At 35.5% G+C, this 19,159-nt stretch overlaps 1 protein-coding gene across 1 annotated transcript; it reads left to right on the top strand.

Moving 5' to 3' along the window:
- The first annotated feature begins 203 nt into the window (after window positions 1-203).
- LOC115975085 (quinone oxidoreductase-like) lies at window positions 204-17,285 on the top strand. Its single transcript, XM_031095730.1, has 4 exons — window positions 204-530; window positions 3,022-3,248; window positions 9,265-9,522; window positions 16,870-17,285. Exons 1-4 carry the CDS (start codon window positions 347-349, stop codon window positions 17,173-17,175), a joined length of 975 nt encoding a protein of 324 aa, XP_030951590.1. The 5' UTR covers window positions 204-346; the 3' UTR covers window positions 17,176-17,285.
- The last annotated feature ends 1,874 nt before the right edge of the window (window positions 17,286-19,159 follow it).

The raw sequence follows: 19,159 nt of genomic DNA, 5'->3' as shown, positions 1-19,159 counted from the left end.
TTTATTAAAAAAATAAAGAGTATTATATAATTTGAAAATAACCCTCATTGAACTGGCCATTATCACATTGCCTTTATTCTGTTGTCCACATTCACAACTAAAAATATTTTAAAAAAAGAAAAAGAAGAAAAAGACAAAATTACAAGTCATAATCAGCAGAAATTAAGAAAAAGGGGTTAGTATTATAATTTGAAATTTCCCACCGCCATTGCCACCAGTACCACCACCACCTATTATAAAACCAAAAATTTCCCATCAAAATCCAAACCCACTACCATTTACATCTACACGTGCCAGAAGAGCATCGCAAACAGTGCGAACACTTGCAGAAGCAGCACCCAAAAAAATGGTCAAAGCGATTAGAGTTCACGAACTTGGTGGTCCGGAAGTCCTCAAATGGGAAGATGTGGAATTAGGAGAACCGAAGGAAGGCGAGATTCGTGTCAAAAATAAGGCCATTGGCCTTAATTTTATCGATGTTTATTTCCGCAAAGGAGTTTATAAGACCCCCACATTGCCCTATATCCCTGGTTTGCTATCATTTCTTTTCTTTCTCTTTGCTTTATTATTATTATTATTACTTTTTTAATCTAAGAATATTATTATAATATTAGCTTATAATGCTTTAGAATTTTAGATCGTGTTAATGATTAATATTAATGACTCATGTTTGATTGTTATGACACATGTTTGTTATTATTTTTTATTCATGTTATTAAATTTTACCAATTGAGCTAACTGGAACTTTCTTGACGATGCATGTTAGTTTAACATAAAATATGTGATATATGGAGCGTCAATTGGTTGGCATCTTCTAGTGTTTCCAATGGAGACTTCAATAGTTCGAATCTCCCCTCTCACATTGTTACTATTGAATTAAAAAAAAAAAAAAAAAGTAACAAAAGAATAATAGTGGGGGGAGCTCCAGCCCTCTATTATGTAACAAGAAATTTTTTATGTGAATTTAAAATGGGAGGTATGAAGGCTACTCAATGGGTGATGAGAATTTTGAAGTATTAAGGGATTTAGCAAATTCCTAGGAGTTTCTATAGAGTCTTTGGAGAACAGTTTTTGGCTTTATTTTTGGCACAATTGAGGAGAGATAGAGAAAGTCAGCAAGTGAGGGGAGTGTGCGGCGTTTAACTAACCCAACTCCTACAGGAGCTAGGGATCTTTAAAATTTGGTATCTACAGTTAATTATGATGCTGGATGAAGTGGGAGTACTAGTAAGGAAGGGTTGTTAATGTATTCCTAATGAAGCTACACCTGTTTTCTTGGAATATAGTGCATTTAAATGATCTTAACAAATGAGCGGTTGTAAAAACCATGTTGAAGGGATGGAAGTCTAATGTGGTTTTTGGTTAGGAAACAAAATTGTCAAAATGTATGCTAGTGTTGTTAGAAGTCTTTGTGCTAGCCATTTGAAGATTGGATGGTACTTGAAGCAAAAAATACAGCAGGTAAGGAGCTCTTAATATGGGGCAAATGGGTGGTTGAAAAAATTGATCCAAGTGTGGGTGTGGGTGTGTGGGGAGGTTTTCAATGTCATGTTTATTGAGTAAAGTGAAGGATAAATTCAATTGGGTCTTTATTGGAGTACATGACCCTAATGATGACACAGTAAGTAGTAGATAGGAGTTGAGAGATTCACAACAGAGTTGGGAGGTGGCTTGGTGTGTGGCAAGGGAGCTAAATATAGTTAGATTTCCAAGTGAGAGGCTAGGATACGATCAATTCACTATTGCTATGACAGAATTCTTAGAATTCATTAATAGACTCTGACATAGGACAAATTGGAGAAATTTGTCTACGTGTAGTTATGGTGGGTTAAGGTTTAGAAGGATTTGTGGATTTTGAGGTTTAGAATATTTTTAGAAGAAGGGTGAGGGATCAAGAGAGAAAAATATTGGATTTATGGTTGAAAAGAGGAGGAAAAAAAAAAAAAATTGAATTATTTAAATATGTGAACAGTACTGCAAACAGTGCCCATGAACAGTATAAAGACTTGCCTAATACTTCTAATCAACTCTCCATCTCCTTTGAATACATTGAACACAGATATAAGGACTCTTTCTTGTACCAGAAGTATTAGGACTACTAGTTTGACTAGTAAACTAATTCCTTATAAAATACTAACTTGGACTAAAGAAAATAATATCTAAGATACTTAGGATCTCATAGAAAATTCTAGACTCAACTAAATTACCAATGTAACCTTAATTTGCAGGAATTGTAGAGTGACTGAATATAAAATTGACCATAACTACAACACAACAAAGCCTTAGTCCCTAAATTTGGGCCGGGTATGGATCATCGACATATTAGATTGGGTCGGCCATGTGGATTCTTTTCCTTCATTCTATTCTATCTAAAGTCATGCTCTCCGTTACTTCCCTAATTGACATGTCATTTTTTATTACTTCTACTAATGTTATTTTTGGCCTTCCTCTACCCTTTTTTTCCATTCCCTTGACTTGGATCAACTCACTATTTCTCAAGCTATCAAGATGTGGGAAAAAATTTATGCAGAACTCACAAACATGTTAATACAAATGCTTCCAATCATGTGTCAGCCTCCGACAACAATAAACTAACCATGTGCCTTATATGTGTACAACACATGAAACTAACAGAATGGGGGTTATCAAGACTTGAACCATGGACTTTCACAGGCAATCTAGCTCAATACTGTGCTAGTAACCATCAGTTCTACAGGCTGTAGCTGTCGGGAAGTGGGCCAATAATGTATAAGTGCTCACCAAATTGTTAACTCGACCAAAAGACTTATTTTGTTGTGATGAAATTACTTTCCTTCAATGAAGCTATTATTTGAATAGTGATTTCTTTACAACCATAGTGCATATGTGGTCTCAGAGAGTTTTGTTAGTTTCTGGAACTTGGGATAGTTATAGTACACACTGGAGATTTTTCTTTGAATGGCACAATAAAGGATTTACCTATTTTATATGATGTTAGGTCCTAAGGTGGGACCAATTTATTAATACCAGTTTCTGATGCAGGTATGGAGGCTACTGGGGTGGTGACAGCTGTGGGTCCTGGACTAACTGACAGGCAAGTTGGAGACCTTGTAGCTTATGCTGGTGATCCAATGGGCTCATATGCTGAAGAGCAGATTCTTCCTGCAAACAAAGTTGTGCCTGTTCCTCCCTCTATTGATCCTATCGTTGCAGCATCCATCATCCTCAAGGGTATGACAGCTCAATTTTTACTCCGCCGTTGCTTCAAGGTAGGTTCTATACTGATGCAGCTGCATATATACTCCAGAAAGTTGAAATTTATATTAAATTGAGCCTTTAAAGTATTTGGACTAGAAACCTTGATATAAATAAAAATTGTGGTAAAATGTCTTCTAATATTGAGTTGGTATCGTCCGTGAATATGTGTTCTGTATCACATGCATTTATACATATTCAGTCTGTTAATGCTTGTAAATTCTAATCTATATTTAGAAGAAGGATCATCATTGCCATGTTAAGGGTGTGGCTTAGGGGTATGCATGGGTCAAGTTGGGTCAGGTTGAGGGAATTTTTCGACCCAACCCACCATGGTGGGTTAAAAAAATCCAACCCATCACAGGAGTTTGACCCAACTCACTTGGATCGGGTTGGGTCAGGTTGAACCCATGGGCTGGATAGTTTTTATTTTTATTTTTTATTACCATTATTATTAAATTGAGCAGAAAAAAAATATATCTCACTTGCTACCTGAGTTGATCAACAAAATATTCATGAATTAGTATTCCAACTCAGTTATAAACAAAATATATATGAACTAGTATCCCAATTCAGTTATAAACAAATTGGAGTGGAGTGGGAGAGTGAGAGTGGGAGGCGGTAGAGCGAGAAATAAAATTGTTAGGGTTTGCGAGGTAATTAGGTTTTATATAGGTAGAACTGAATAGGGGAAAAAATTAAATAAAAAATTCATTAATTATATAATATATTTTTAAATATATATAATTTAAAATTTAAATATATAGATGGGTCGGGTTAGGTGGGTTTGTTTTTGTTATGACCCAAACCTAACCCGATTCATTATTATAAAAAATTTCATAATCCAACTCAACCCACCAACCCCTAAAAACTGACCCAACCTTGTGGGTTGGGTTGGGTTGGGTTGGGTCGGGTCGGTTTTAACAGGTTGGTGGGTTGGCTGCACACCCCTTGCATATGTATGTGACATTGAAAGTATGATAAACACCAGAGTTCTCATTATAGCTTTTGGCCAGCTGTGTTACAATGTTGACCTTATTTTGATAAGCTACAATGCTGAAGCCCATATCTATTAAGTTATTTGAATGAATTATTTTTGTTACCAAAAAAAGTGTTAGTTATCCCTTTTTATATAATCATTGTTTATTGGTAAATAAATCTTACACATCCATAAGGAGTTAAACCACCCGTGACTTCACCCTCCACCTATTTTAAGGGAAGAGATTCAATGGTAACAGAAGAAGACACTTTGGAAAGGCCTACAAGAGACATGGGAATCCAAATTCTAAAGCATAGTTTTTAATTTGAGTTTTCAATGATGCTATGATGCCACTCATGATCTATCTAGCTAGTTTGATTGATGGGAGTTGTTTTAGTTGGGTCTTAAATTTATTTTCTTAGTTGCTGCTTAGTTAATGTTGATTTTTAACGGTTTTCTTTTGTATAAATTTAGGGTTATTTCAAAACATTTTGTCAACAAGTTTCTAGCAACTTCACCAGAAAAGCATATGTGGCTGTCTTATGAGATATTAAATTTTCTGGATTTTTTAAATTTATTTACAGCTGTTTACATGAGCGTGTGAAACATACAAATCCTAGGAGTGATTCCTAAAAACACCTTAGCTAGTTTGATTGTTAGGAGTTATTTTTAAAATCAGGTGAATTTGGTAACTATCAAAAAAATTCTGGTGCATTTTTATACTTCTCATCAAATAGGGTATCTAGTGACGCTATAAAAAATTCATGTTCAAAGTTGACTTTTATTCAAGTCTTGAGCTGCTGAGCACGCGTGTAGGTTTTGAGTCTTGAGAGCTGCCACTTGCATTATGCCATGGTGAGAGAAACTTTTTGGCAGTAGATGGTTAATAAAATTTTTGAGCTGATGTAGGACAAAACCAAAGATAGATAACCTAAGAGTTTGCACCTAGGCTTTCGGAGTCAACACAAAGTAAGAGAGAACATACCTAAGAGTCGGCCCCTAGGGTTGATTGGACTTAGCACTTGACCATTAGAAAAATTCCAAGAGAACTTTTTATTTAGCATTGTGTCATGTAGTGTCTTTGGCAAGAACGGAATGCGAGATGCTTTGAGGGAAGTGAATGGTCTATACTCGAGATTAAATCTCTCCTTCACTTTTTACTGAATTGGAGTATTGCTTTTAACTCTCTTCCCTGTTCTAATTTATTAGATATGTTTGAGCATTGTAATTTGAAAGATTGATGTACTATTGCTCAAGTACACCTCCGGCATACCTGGATATTCTTTTTTTTTTTATTAATAACCTTTTGTTACTTATCAAAAAAAAAAACTACTGTCTCCATTGAAGCAAATAGCTTGATTTTATAGACAGTTTTTTGATCACTCCGCTTTTAGAGGAGCATTTTTCTATGATTACTTAGAGGCATATCTACCAAGGCTTTTGTTGGATCAACACCCTATTTTATTGGAGTGTGGTGCTGTGAAATGGGGTTTAGATTTGAAAATATGTGGAAAGAGGCAAATGGCTTTGTAGAAAAGGTGAAAGGTTGGTGGGATTCCTATTTATGGATCTCCTAGTTTTGTTTTGGAAAACAAGTTGAAAGCCCTAAAGCTTTGATTTGAAAAAGCGGAATACCTTAGAGTTTGGCAATATTATTTGATAAAGACGCTTTGTTGAATAGCATTAATTCTATGGATGAGATTGAGGAGCATAGGATATTACTTGATGAAAAATTGCAAAGGGAGTAGGCCTAAGTAGAGCTTGAATGAATCTTGTTGATGAAAGAGATTAATTGGAGGCAAAGCCAAAAATCAAGGATATTGTGCTTGAAGGAAGGGTACAAAAATACAAAGTTCTTTCATAGGCTTACAAATTCACACCACCATCATAATTATATTGGGGGATAACTTGTAGGTGGAGAGGAGCTCACTAATCAAGAGGCAATTAATCATTAATGGGAAGATTGTGGATTTTTATAAAGGCTTATTCTCTGAACAGGGAGTCTAGCAACCTTTACTAAATGGCTTAGATCTTCTAGCCCTTGAGGAGGTGGATTCTAAGTGCCTGGAGAGGTGTTTCACGGAGGATGAGGTCTATGAGGCGGTGTCAAACATGAGTGTGGACAAAGCACTAGGTCCAGATGGCTTTTTTCCAAAGCTGTTGGGGTGTTGTGAAGGTGGATTTAATTATGGTTTTCCATCACTTCCATGAGCACTACACCTTTGAGAAAAGTTTTAATGCTACTTTTGTCTCTCTTATTCCAAAAAACCTTGGGGCAGCAAAGATTAAGGACTTTCTTCCTATTAGTTTGATTACAGGGGTTTACATGATCATGGCTAAAGTATTGGCAAACAGATTAAAGTTGGTTCTTCATAAGGTGGTGTCAGTTCCTTAGAATGCCTTTGTTAGCAAGAGGCAGATTCCAGACTAGGTTTTGATTGCCAATGAATGCTTATATAGCCATCTAAAGTCAAGTATACCAGAGGTTTTGTGCAAGCTAGATCTGGAGAAAGCATATGACCACGCTAGCTGGTTGCTAGAGAATTGTGGGCTATGGTCTTTTCTTTATTTAAGATTTAGTGGATCATGCCAAGATGTTTTATTGAATTGTTGGCTTGCTCGAGGGATAGATTTGATCATCACAATATAAACATACGGAATGCAATTCCTCTGTCTTATGTGGTGTATATGGAGAGAATGAAATGTTTAAAGCTTCGACGGGTGTGAAAAAACAATTTTGGATTTGAAGCTTTTGTCTCTGTGATACGGACCTAGGATATAGAGTGAAAGGGGGGGGGGGGGCAATGTATGGAAAAAGAAATCATGAAAATCAACTTTTTAATACATTACAATACACTAATCTATTAAAAGTGAACTCAGCATTCTTTTAATATTCATAATTCATCTATGATTACGTACTATATATCACAGTGTATAAAATAAAAAAATCTGTCAAGAGATCATCTGCCAATTTCATTTTATAAAACTGAAGCCAACTTTATATCACTAGATGTTGACTGGGCTATTTCAAGAGAGGATTAACTCTTTCTATTTTTGTTGAAAAAAGGAAAAAAATTTATTGCATTGTTAACTATAATGTATTGGCACAAAGTGTAAATATTGAAGGCTTCTGCAAGTTTGTCCAAGTTCTTATATTACAGGGGCGGAGCCAAGGGGGGGCGAGGGGGGTCAAGTGCCCCCCCTGACTCCTCTTAAAAAAGTTTATAAGTACTGGCATGTAGAAGTCAGTAGAACTCCATCTTAAATGCTTTGCTAGTTTGCCCGTTCTGGTTTAAGAAAAAAAGTAGAAAACAGTCTCTAAAATAGCTTTGATGCCGAATAGAAATGAGAACAGTTTCACAGCATTAAGAGATTTACAGTACTATTTAACCAACTACATCACTTTTGTTTAAAACATAAACTTTTATCAATTTCATAAAATATATAAATAAATAAAATAAAAAAAACTTTTATCATTTCCCAGATTTTAGCGTGTCACTATTCACGGAATTTTGATTGTTTATCCTTTTTTATTTTTTAATTTCATTGAATTTCAATTGGTGGTGGGGGTTTTATATTTTATGCAATATATATATATATATATATATTTATGTTTTGGAGCCTAACTAATTAATGTCCTTGTACCGTACTCAAATTCAAACTCTGGGTCTAGGTTTCTACTATAAAGTATAAACCCAATTTAAATACTTTGAAGAATTAATATAAAGCGGCAAGACAGAATTCTATATATTTTTTAAAGGTATTAACACTTTTACATTGATTATTTTTTCAATTTATTACAAGGAACTAAATTAGATGTCTAAATTTATGTATTTAGATTAATATATCTTGCTTTAATTGTTACTAACTCCTATATAAATTAGTTATTTTTTTTATATAAAATATATATTTGTAGTTAATTGAAATTATGGAGAATACATAGTATAATAATAAATCTTGCCCCCCCTAAATTGAAATTCTGGCTCCGCCACTGTTATATTATGTAAAACTTTAGGTTGTTATCTCTATATTTAACCAGTTAAAGTAGCCACATCTCATCTTGTGATTGGTTGTTTCAATAGTTTGCTAGATTGTTAATTTCAGTTGGTGCAAGTTGGCTAGTTAGTTTTTCCTTCTCCTTTCTACTCTGTTTTGTATATATTTAAACAGAGTTGTAATGTTTATCAATTCAATGAAAACAATTTCAGTTTTCTCTCATTCTGATCCAAAGTTTAACACAAAGAAAGTGGATTACAATCAATACAAACACAACAACTAAAATTTTAAACATCTTTAAATCACAACAGCAAAGCAAATATTAAATCTTCTTTGAAGCCACGTACACCACTGTATCATGGAGAATCTAAGCTGGACATTAACTTAATCATTAGTATTTTTTCTATCCTTCAAATCTTAGGGGGGCCGACAAGTATATTTACATATGAATCTATAAAATTTATGATTTTATTAGTATTAAAATAGAAATTTTTAAAAATCCAGGGGGGCCAAGTTCCGTCCCTGAGTGATCAGTATATGATTGGACAATTGCCACTTTACATTTTCCTTTTTCAAAATTACTTGAGTTTATTTATCTTTATGTGAAAATCAATTTTGGATCTGAAGTTTTTGTTTCTGTAGTCATTATATGATTGAACAGCTGCTACTTTACATTTTTCTTTTTCGAATTTACTTGAATTTATTGATCTTTGTGGTTTTGGTTGATAAATTTTGGCGTATCTCTCATATACATCCCATGTACATGGGTTGTGTCCCTTTTTTTTTTAATTTAAAAAAAAATTGTTATAGCGTGTGTATGTGTGTAAATAATTTGGATTGGCAGCAAAACCATGATAAATCTGAAAAGGTCTGTTTTCATCGGTTTGAAAAACTGTTATTATAAGTATATTGCTATGCATTTGTCCCGTATTCTCCTAATTAGCTCAAATAGAACACTTCAAACCTGGCATTGTGCTAAATTTGGCTCTCTTTCCCAGCTTGTTAAACATTCTTGTTTACATCAAGTACTAGATATGAATAATTGTCTTGTGTAGGTTGAACCTGGACACACAATCCTTGTTCATGCAGCAGCTGGTGGAGTTGGTTCTCTATTAAGCCAGTGGGCTAATGCCCTAGGTGCCATCGTCATTGGAACTGTCTCAACGAAAGAGAAGGCAGTTCAAGCCAAGGATGATGGATGCCACCATGTTATAATCTATAAGGAAGAGGATTTTGTTGCTCGTGTCAATGAGATAACATCAGGCAATGGGGTTGATGTTGTCTATGATGCTGTAGGAAAAGATACCTTCCAGGTATTAGCATTTTTTTTCTTCTCACTCTCCCTTCATTTCTGGAGAAATTTTGGATATTTAACTGAGATAACTTCATCTTCTGTGTTGGTGCCATCAAATGATGCATTTAAGATATATTTGTATAATTATATATGATTTTCATAGTTAGCTCCTTGTGGCCAGGGGTGCAACTTGATTTAGGTTGCTTTACCTTTGAACTTTGCAAACCCATTGATTGATAGAGTATTCATTTTTAGGGTTGTATGGTTGAGAGAGGATAGAAATCTAGGATGGACAGTTTTTTTTTTTTTTTTTTTTTTCTCTATTTTTTTAATAAATAGATGAGATAGGAAGGATGGAAAAGTGTAAGGATATATATATATATATATATTTATATTATTTTGTTGAAAAAAAAAGGAGTGGATAGAAAAGATATTTTGTATAAATTTATTGTTATAATCTTATTACATAATAGGTAACTTTTTATTAGTTTACAATTTTTTTCCCTATTCTTTTATAGGAAAAGGATAATATCACCACATCATATTTATTATATTACTTTTTTTTTTCTCTACCTGTTTATTTTTTATAAAAAATGTAATTATCTAAATTAAATACCATGATATCTTATAAAAATAATAAAACAAAAGTCTTATTGCCTATCCAAAAAAAAAAAAATTCTCCCAATCATATTCTTTGTAGAAAAATGGTCTCAAGATCTTGAAAACAACAAAAGTCACCATTGTCTAGGTAATAAATTCAACCGAATTTTCACACCTGCCACACATATTCCTTCCAGACTTGATATCTTGAAAGACACAGGAAGAGGGCAAAAGTATTGTAGCATAGTTAGGAGTTTTGGTTATCTTACTAATAGACAGGAGATAAAGGAAATTTAGGGACATATAAGATGAGATAACAAAAGATTGGGGCTAAGATTAGCAATACCCAAACCAAAAATGTGTGAGGTTGAGCCATTTGCCCAAGTGACATGACAGGAATGATTAGAGTGGTGAAGTTGGAAAGCAAACCTGAGTTACCACCCATCATGTGATTATTGGTACCTAAGTCAGTGACCCCTATCTGAGTGAGAGTGGTAGTGGAAGAAGATGCAGCGGAATGAGGATGTAGAGACACAAGACAACGATGCTCTCTCTCAGGAATAGAGATAGTTTGGTTGCTGAAGTGGGTGTAAGAGGCTATGAAGTATTTTCCTTTATCTGAAAACTGACTGATGAGCTATAGGTTTGCCATAAAGGTCCTAACAAAAATCTACATTGCGATTCTCACCTCCACAAGGAGTACATTTATAAAAGTGCTGCCTTTACTTTGGCCTCCCCATTGAACACAACCTCCACAGCCTCTATTACCACAACGTCTGATTTCATAGGCCTCCAGCTGTAGTAGCTAGGTAGATTGATCAAAAGATTAAGTTATGATATTTGTGCTGGAATCAAATAATGAGACCTGACGAAGATGATTAAAAACCTCACTTAAAAGTTCTTAGGCCAAGATTTGAGATTTCTTTTTCTTTCTTTATTTATTTTTTATTTTTTATAAGTAATGATGTTTATTATGTGAATAGAATACTCAGTACGCATAAGAATGACCGCAGAGTAACCTAAAAGAATTACAAATATATATATAGGTAAGAAAAAATATCCTAAAGACACTACAATATGCTGGAAAAGCACAAAGTAGTCAAAAAGTACATAAAGAAGAAGGAAAAAAACAGAAACCAAATTACAAAAAAGAAGGTGCTAATGAACAAGGGGATGGAGTCACAAGATGTGAGTCTCCAAGCCCAAGAACAATCAAACCAAAAACCACTGAAAGAAGCAAGCAATTGATCTCCAGAACTATTTTCATCCAATTCCTCCAACCAAAAAGAAGATCAAGCACCATTCTTGGTAAGACCTAGGGCACCCCAAAAAATCGAAAGACGAAGCACCATAATTGTTGTGCCTTCTCACAATGAATCAACAAATGATCCACAATCTCCCCACAACAGTGACACATGCAACACCAATCAACAAAATCAAACCCCCCTACTCCTCATATTATCACTAGTGAGTATCTTACTCCTAGCTGCAGTCTAAACAAAAAAAGAAACTCGCCTAGGTGTCTTCACTCCCCAAATACCTTCCCAAGGAAAAGTGATAGAGGAGGAGTCTCGTAGAGCATTTCTAGTGTGAGTGAATGTCAAAATTCTCATTCTTCTTCAAAATCCATCTCAATCGGTCCCCATTATCAATTAAAGGGGCATTATTCTCCAAAAAATGAAGAAAATCCACCATAGAACCCACCTCCTAATCATTCAAATCTCGAGCAAACCTCACATCCCAAGTCCACCTTCCCCCTTCCCTCTGTCTGGTCAAGGATAATGCAACAGATGTCTCTTTCTTCATGGCTATCTCATACAAAACTGGAAATGTCACTCGAAGAGGTTGAACCCCACACTAACAATCATGCCAGAATCTCACTTTATTCCCACCCTAATCTCAAACCGAGTATTTTTGGCTATAATCCTCCCAACCCATCCCATACAAATATCTCTCCACAAACCGCAACCATGAACACCCCTGCCCAACTTAGAAGTCTATCTCCCCATTCTTCCCCAAACTTCATAGTTATCACCCTCCTCCAAAGACGATTCTCCTTAACCCCAAAACGACATAACCATTTTTTAATAGAGCTTTATTAAACGAAGTTAGTTTCCTTATCCCTAAACCACCATGGCCATAGGAATGCACACTTTATCCCATCCTACCAAATATCGTTTAGATTTGCTTCCCATACCTTCCCAAAGAAAATCCCTTTGCAGTTTTTCAATCTTATTTGCCACACTAGTAGGAATGTTAAAAAGTGATAGGAAATAAGTAGGAAGACTCGATAATGTACCCTTAAATTAAAGTTAGTCTACCACCTTTGGACAAATATAGCTTCTTCCATCTTGCCAATCTTCTCTCAAATTTCTCCAATATAGGATTCCAAATAGAAGAAGACTTATGAGAGGCCCCCAGAGGCATGCCAAGATAAGACATGGGTAGATTCCCAACCCTACACCCCAAAAGCCTTGCCAAAACATGCACATTATCTACCTCCCCAATTGGGACCATTTTGCTCTTACGAACATTCACCTTCAAGCCAGTGACAGCTTGAAAGCATAGAAGCAACATCCTCATATGAAGAATTTGCTCCTCATCTACATCACAAAACAAGCTCGTATCATTTGCAAACAATAGATGTAAAACACAAACTCCATCACCCCGCCTACCGTTAGCCTTAAAGCCACTAATTAAACCCCCCCCCAACATTCTCTTCAACATCTTATTAAAGATTTCCATCATGAGCAAAAACAACATAAGAGATAATGGATCTCTTTGTCTCAATCCCCTCAAACTTCCAAAAAACTCAGTTGGGGACCCATTTACCAAAACAGAATACTGAATTGTCGAGATAGAAGTGTGAATCCACCTACACCATCTCTATCCAAAGCCCATCCTCCTTAACAAATCTAGAAGTGCGTCCCAATTCACATGATCATAAGCTTTTTCAATGTTTACCTTGCATATAACCCCCGGAACTTGACTCTTCACTTGACTATCCACGCATTCATTGGCAATAAGAACTGAGTCAAGTATCTATCCACCACACACAAAGCCATTCGAGATTTTGAGATCAATTGATCCAAAACTCTTTTTAGGTGATTTGCTAACACCTTAGCCAAAATTTTATACATGCTCCCCACCAAACTAATAGGCCCAAAGTCTCTAATATATATATATAAGCTAAAGTGTAGCATTTATTGTTGTTATGCTTTTGTTAAGCCACCTCATTAGTCATATCATTATTCTTTTTCTTATTCGTTTTTATCTTTAATTTTTTTGACAATATTAAATATATTAATATATTGGTTATACATATCCCTCTTAGGCGGTTTTAACTGTCATACTCATCTACTTTAATTTTGATGTTATAACTAAATAATAAATAAATGGAAAATCAAAACAAAAATATTGTCTATACATATTCATATTAGGTGGTTTAAACTTTACATATAATTTTGTCTTTACATGTTCATCTACTTTAATTTAGATATTTATAACTGAAAATTGAAATCAATGAAGAATAATTTTTTTTTTTTTAAAAAGACAGACTATTAAAAGTCTCCGTAAGTCTTTCTTAATCTTTGATGGTAGAAAAGATACAGTTTGACAACTGCTCCATAGGAGTCGTCTGCCTAAAAGATAAAAGAGAATTGCCACTTGAAAGACCACACACACAAGACCAGTCAAAGTTTGAAATATCAAAAGTGAGGCTATTTTGTTCATTCCATAAAATCCACATTAAACATAAGGGGGCAATGTTCCAAATATCCGATGAGTGCTTCCCAAACCAATTCTTCCAGCCAAACATGATGCCCACCATCCTTTTAGGTAGCACCCATTGATCCCAAGAGCTCCAATGATGCATCTCCACAAGATATCAAAATGAATCAATAATTGATTAACTGTCTCCCTGCTAGACCAACACTTACAACACCAACCACTAGAGAAAATCACTTTATGAGATTATCACAAGGATTTTTCCCCAATCTACTATCCATACAGAGAAGGATAGCTGCTTTGGAGCCTTAACATACCAGATACTATTCCAAGGGAAGGATGTGACTTGTGTACCTTGAATGGCCTTATTAAAAGAGCAAACAGCAACCCTATTACTCCCATTTAGTCCCCTTCTCATTTTATCACACCCCCTAGGGGAATTGGTGGATAAAAGATATAGGATAGAATGCACTTGCTCCAACTCCAAATCATTAAAACCTATGTGAAATCTCACATTCCAACTCCGCCCCTCCCCATCAACCAATGCTGAATGAACAGCAGCATCTCTAGCTACTACGCAAGCATTTACATCTGGATACAACACCTGCAGAAAAAACTCCCACACCACTTGTCCTGCCAAAGTCCCACTTGTTCACCGTCCCCCCACTTCGAAACACACATATTGCAGGAATCTGTCCCAACCAGTCCGAATACTTTTCCATAAGCTACAACCATGTGTTCATGTAATTGGTTTCGAAGTCCAACCAAGTAATGGAATATTTTTTTACCAAATAGAAAAACTTCTATTGACTTTGCCTGCTGAGCATAATTATTATTACTTAATTTAATTGAGGTCATTGAAAACAGTTCAGGGGAAAAAGCAAACCAGAGTCCAATCCTTTCTTTGATTCCATCACAACCACTGAACATGTAACCCAACTACAAGAAATTTAATTAACAAAAAAAATAAAAAACTCACAATTTCATAACCAGAGAAAACAGATTCATTAATTCAAGAGATGAAAGAGACCTAAATAAATTGAGTTGATTAACAGCACAAAGAACTTTCCAATAACACAGCTGAGATAAAAGATTTGAGAAACATATTAAGAAAGTGATATGGATTGGATTACTCACCGAGACTCAACCCTTAATTGCAGTGGAGTGAATCATTGATGAAGTCTTATTGACGGCATACTGAGTTTGTACCAGCAGATGACATCTTCTCAGGGTGACATTTTCAACCAGTCATTGTTTAAACGAACCAAATATCTCGGTGTTGAGAATGTTGAAATCAGGTCTGAGGAATTATCAATGTCAGCTTTGAAGTTCCATCAACAGAAATTGACTGTGGGTGGTTGCAATTGGGAGTTGTGGCGTTGAACTCTGATCGCAGTGGTAAAATTGGGCTGTTGAGGTTGATTACGGTCATTGTTGTGATAAGAACCAATTGTGTTCACAGCAGAGGTCAAATGTAGTGATAGTCACAATGGTACAGTAGTTGCAGTGATGTCTTGGTTGTCGACACTGGTTGATTAAGGATGACAACGGTTCCACAGTTTACATGGCTCTAATACCATGTAACCCATTTTTTGGTAAATTATTCTTAGAGTTAATAAATATGGCTCTTATACCATGTAAGAGCAGCCACATCAGTGGATGCAAACTTTCCATCTATTTTGCACAAAACAAAAACAAAAAACTATTTTTTTCTATTTTACACGTCCATTTTTACAAAATACCCACATCAGTCTATCTATTCTACACATTTATTCAATAAAATATTCATTCTTTTACCAATTTTTATTATTTTCTTACTCACTGCCTCTCGCTCTTAGACCCAACCACTATCATCATCACTACCCCGATCGGCGAACAGACCCAACCAACATCATCATCATCATCACTCAATCACTCCACACCCAGCCAACATCATCACCCACACAACTAGCATCATCAAGCAAAACCAACCCATTCAAGCCGAAACCCACTCAATCCGAAACCCATTCAATCGGAAACGTGTTTCCTTCTAGCGATTACACTTGAGGGTGAGTTCGTAGTAGAGGTTGAAGTTGTCAAGACCCAAAACCCCGTCGCCTCGTCACTTCAGGTCCATGGAGACGTGGGTTCTGACAAAGCCAACGGCACCGGTGACGAGGACGGTGAGGCTGGAGTCGGAGCAGCGGTGAGCCAAGCGACTGACATGGCACTCCTAGTCAGAGCCGCCATAGGAGCTGAGAGATCGGCGAGGGTTGGAGCCAAAAAGAGAAGAGAGAAGGAAAAAGAAGCAGAGGATGGCTAAGAAGAAAGCAGAGTAGAATATTAAATGAGAAAAATGGAGAGCAACTAGAGACAACGAGAGAGAAAAAATTACTAAAACATTAAATGCAAGTGCTATAGTAACCATGCATATATGCACGGTTACTATAGCAATTGTGCATTTATGCATATTTTTACACCTATTGATGTGGGTGTTTTTTTTATCAAAATGTGTAAAATGAAGAGTTATCAATTTTTTGGTAAATTATTCTTAGGGTTAATAAATATCATTAGCCCTAATAGACTTTATTTATAGTCTTGTGAATAAATACACTCTGACCAATTTACTCTTACACTAATAAAACATTACTTTTAAACTTAATTTTATTAAGGAATTGGAGTATCAAGGCATCATACTTATATAAAAAATAAAATAAAAATAAAAAACACGTCATACTGTTTACAGCCAGCTCTCCCCTAATTTTACCTTGGCATTTCTCAATTCTAAGCTAGACATGTCAAAACTCAGATATTTCTATTTCAAGCAAGGTTTAAAAGATTATGAAACATGTTAGGTAATCACTGAATCAAGTTCTGCCATTCCACATAATAAAACCAAGCTTGAATGCTAATAATCAGTAGATAATCAAGCTCAAATTTAATGTTCCCAAACCTTAACTTGAATCTACTGCAGTTGGTACGTCATAGCTTTGGTTAGCTGTTCTGATTTGTTTGTTATGTGCTGGGAAGAAGTTTCTTATTCGGAAGTTAATATATCCAGGGATCATTGGCATGCTTAAAGCCTCGTGGGTATATGGTGAATTTTGGTCAGTCATCAGGTACACCAGATCCACTTCCATTGTCAGCTCTTTCTGCGAAATCCCTGTTCTTGACCAGGCCTTCCCTCATGCAATACACTGCAACTCAGGATGAGCTACTGGCAACTGCTGGGGAGGTATTTGCTAATGTCGAATCTGGTATCTTGCGAGTTCGAGTAAATCATACCTACCCGTTGTCTCAGGCGGCTCAGGCACATGCAGACCTTGAAAGTAGGAAGATTACTGGTTCCGTTGTGCTGATACCATAAGGTATCATTCGGTAAGTCGTTCCAATTATCCATTTGAAATGCCTTGTAATCTGTGTGGAACGAAATAAATGTCTTCTAGATATGGCTGGGTAGCCGAATGTAAATTAATGTTTTGAAACTAGTCATCAAGAGTACTATTGTGACAGGAATAAATGGATTTGAACTGTATCTTCCGTTTTCTCAGAATTTATAATTTCTTTTACTTTTGTATGTCTGAATTTTGTATATATTTAAATATTGTTTAAGTGATTAAATTTACCATTTCTTAATATATTAAGCTTTTGGGACAATCAATAAATTATCATAATATCATAGCATGTCGTCCTAAGTTTGAACTATGTCTGTACTTTAACTCGTATTTAAAAAGTTAAAAATTGCATGCTTTTTTTTGGTGGGGGGGGGGGGGAGTATTAGAATAATAATTAAGTGATTAAATTCACTATTTTTTTTTACAGTTTAGTTTTTAAGACAATTGGTAATTTATCAATATATATCGTAATGAACTCATTGTGAGAATATAGATTAAGCGTGCTTACAAGGTGATTTACGCTCTGTTTATTTCGAAGTAAAATATTTATAAATATAAAATATTTTACAAGTAAAAAATTTTACAGTAAAATATTTTCAGTAAAACATTTTCAAGTGTATGGATTATCCTAAACTCTTGAAAATCCAAGAACAAATCAGCCACCACCAACCACCATGCAAGCATAAACCAACACCGGATGAAAGCACAAACCACCACCAACGGTACCAAATCTAGATTCCAGATTAGGAAGAAGGATAATGAAAAAAAGCCATCATTATTGTTGCCAGCAAAACCCAACGCTTCAAATCACCGCAATAGCCACCCACACCACCACAACAACGAGAAGAAGAAAAAAAAATCCAAGATCAATGATAAACCCAGCCCAATCGGCCACCATCAACACTGGAACCTACCCCAACGCACCACCATTGAACTGATGAACCATTGATCACCCAACACTATACCCAGCCACCAAACTCAAAACTAAACCCAGCAACGCCATACCCAGCCATCAAAACCCAACAACGAAACCCACCTAACAAACTCAAACTCAAAACTAAACCCAGCAACGCCATACCCAGCCACCAAAACCCAAAATCAAACCCACTACCGATGACCCACCTATCCAGATCTGAGAGATGCGGCCTGAAAGAAATGGACTGCCAGAGAGATCAACGCTGACCGCCTCATTACTCACCAGTAGGAGTCCCAATGGACTGCCGAAGAGAAAAGAAAAGAGAGGACGGAGAACTTGAGGGTAAGAAGGGATAGTAGTTGTGGGAGAGGGAGAGCAAAAATTGAGAGGGATTGAGGACTGAGGAAGTTGAAGAATCAGGTAAGAGGGAGAAGAGCAAATGTAAAATATTTTACCAAAAATTTAAGTGTAAAATATTTTACACAAATTTGCTTTAATTGACCGAAAATATTTTACTTTTGACTAAATGTTTTACTACAAAACAAACACTGTAAAATGGGAAAATATTTTCCTAAAAATATTTTACATCGAAACAAACAGATCGTTAGAAAAAGGCAAATGAAGCGGTAACAATTTAGATGGTATGTTTCTTTCATTTCACATACTGGCAATTACTTCATCCCATTGTGCATTGTTTGTGGGCTCTGCTTGTTTGTTTGTTTTTTATTTTTTATTTTTTTAAGAAACAGTACATTGTTGGTTCTTTGTGTAAGTTAGATTAAGAAACAATCACATTGTTACCAATTTAGATTAAGCGTTAAATGTCCCTTCCACTTTCTAAAAATAGTGTTCTACTACTACTTCATAGCATTTCTTTATTGAGCAAGATTTAGGTACAGTATTTATGTGTTGTTCCTTAGGTTCCCATTTTAAAATTATGCCATGTGGGATTTTTCTCATGAGAATGAAGTGTATTTTTTTAGTTAAGTAGCCACATGACTGAATCTTAAGAGAGAAATTTAAGGAACAGCACCTACGGT

The sequence above is a fragment of the Quercus lobata genome, chromosome 2, assembly GCF_001633185.2.
Source record: "Quercus lobata isolate SW786 chromosome 2, ValleyOak3.0 Primary Assembly, whole genome shotgun sequence".
Taxonomy (NCBI): Eukaryota; Viridiplantae; Streptophyta; class Magnoliopsida; order Fagales; family Fagaceae; genus Quercus; species Quercus lobata.
Note: the sequence above shows the minus strand (reverse complement) of the source record. Positions and strands in the feature narration are given on the sequence as shown.

Excerpts from the sequence above, each read along its gene's own strand:
- LOC115975085 (XM_031095730.1), top strand. The coding sequence starts at position 347 with ATGGTCAAAGCGATTAGAGTTCACGAACTTGGTGGTCCGGAAGTCCTC. Across the intron at positions 531-3,021 it reads CACATTGCCCTATATCCCTG|GTATGGAGGCTACTGGGGTG; the intron begins GTTTGCTATCAT and ends TTTCTGATGCAG. Across the intron at positions 9,523-16,869 it reads TAGGAAAAGATACCTTCCAG|GGATCATTGGCATGCTTAAA; the intron begins GTATTAGCATTT and ends TAATATATCCAG.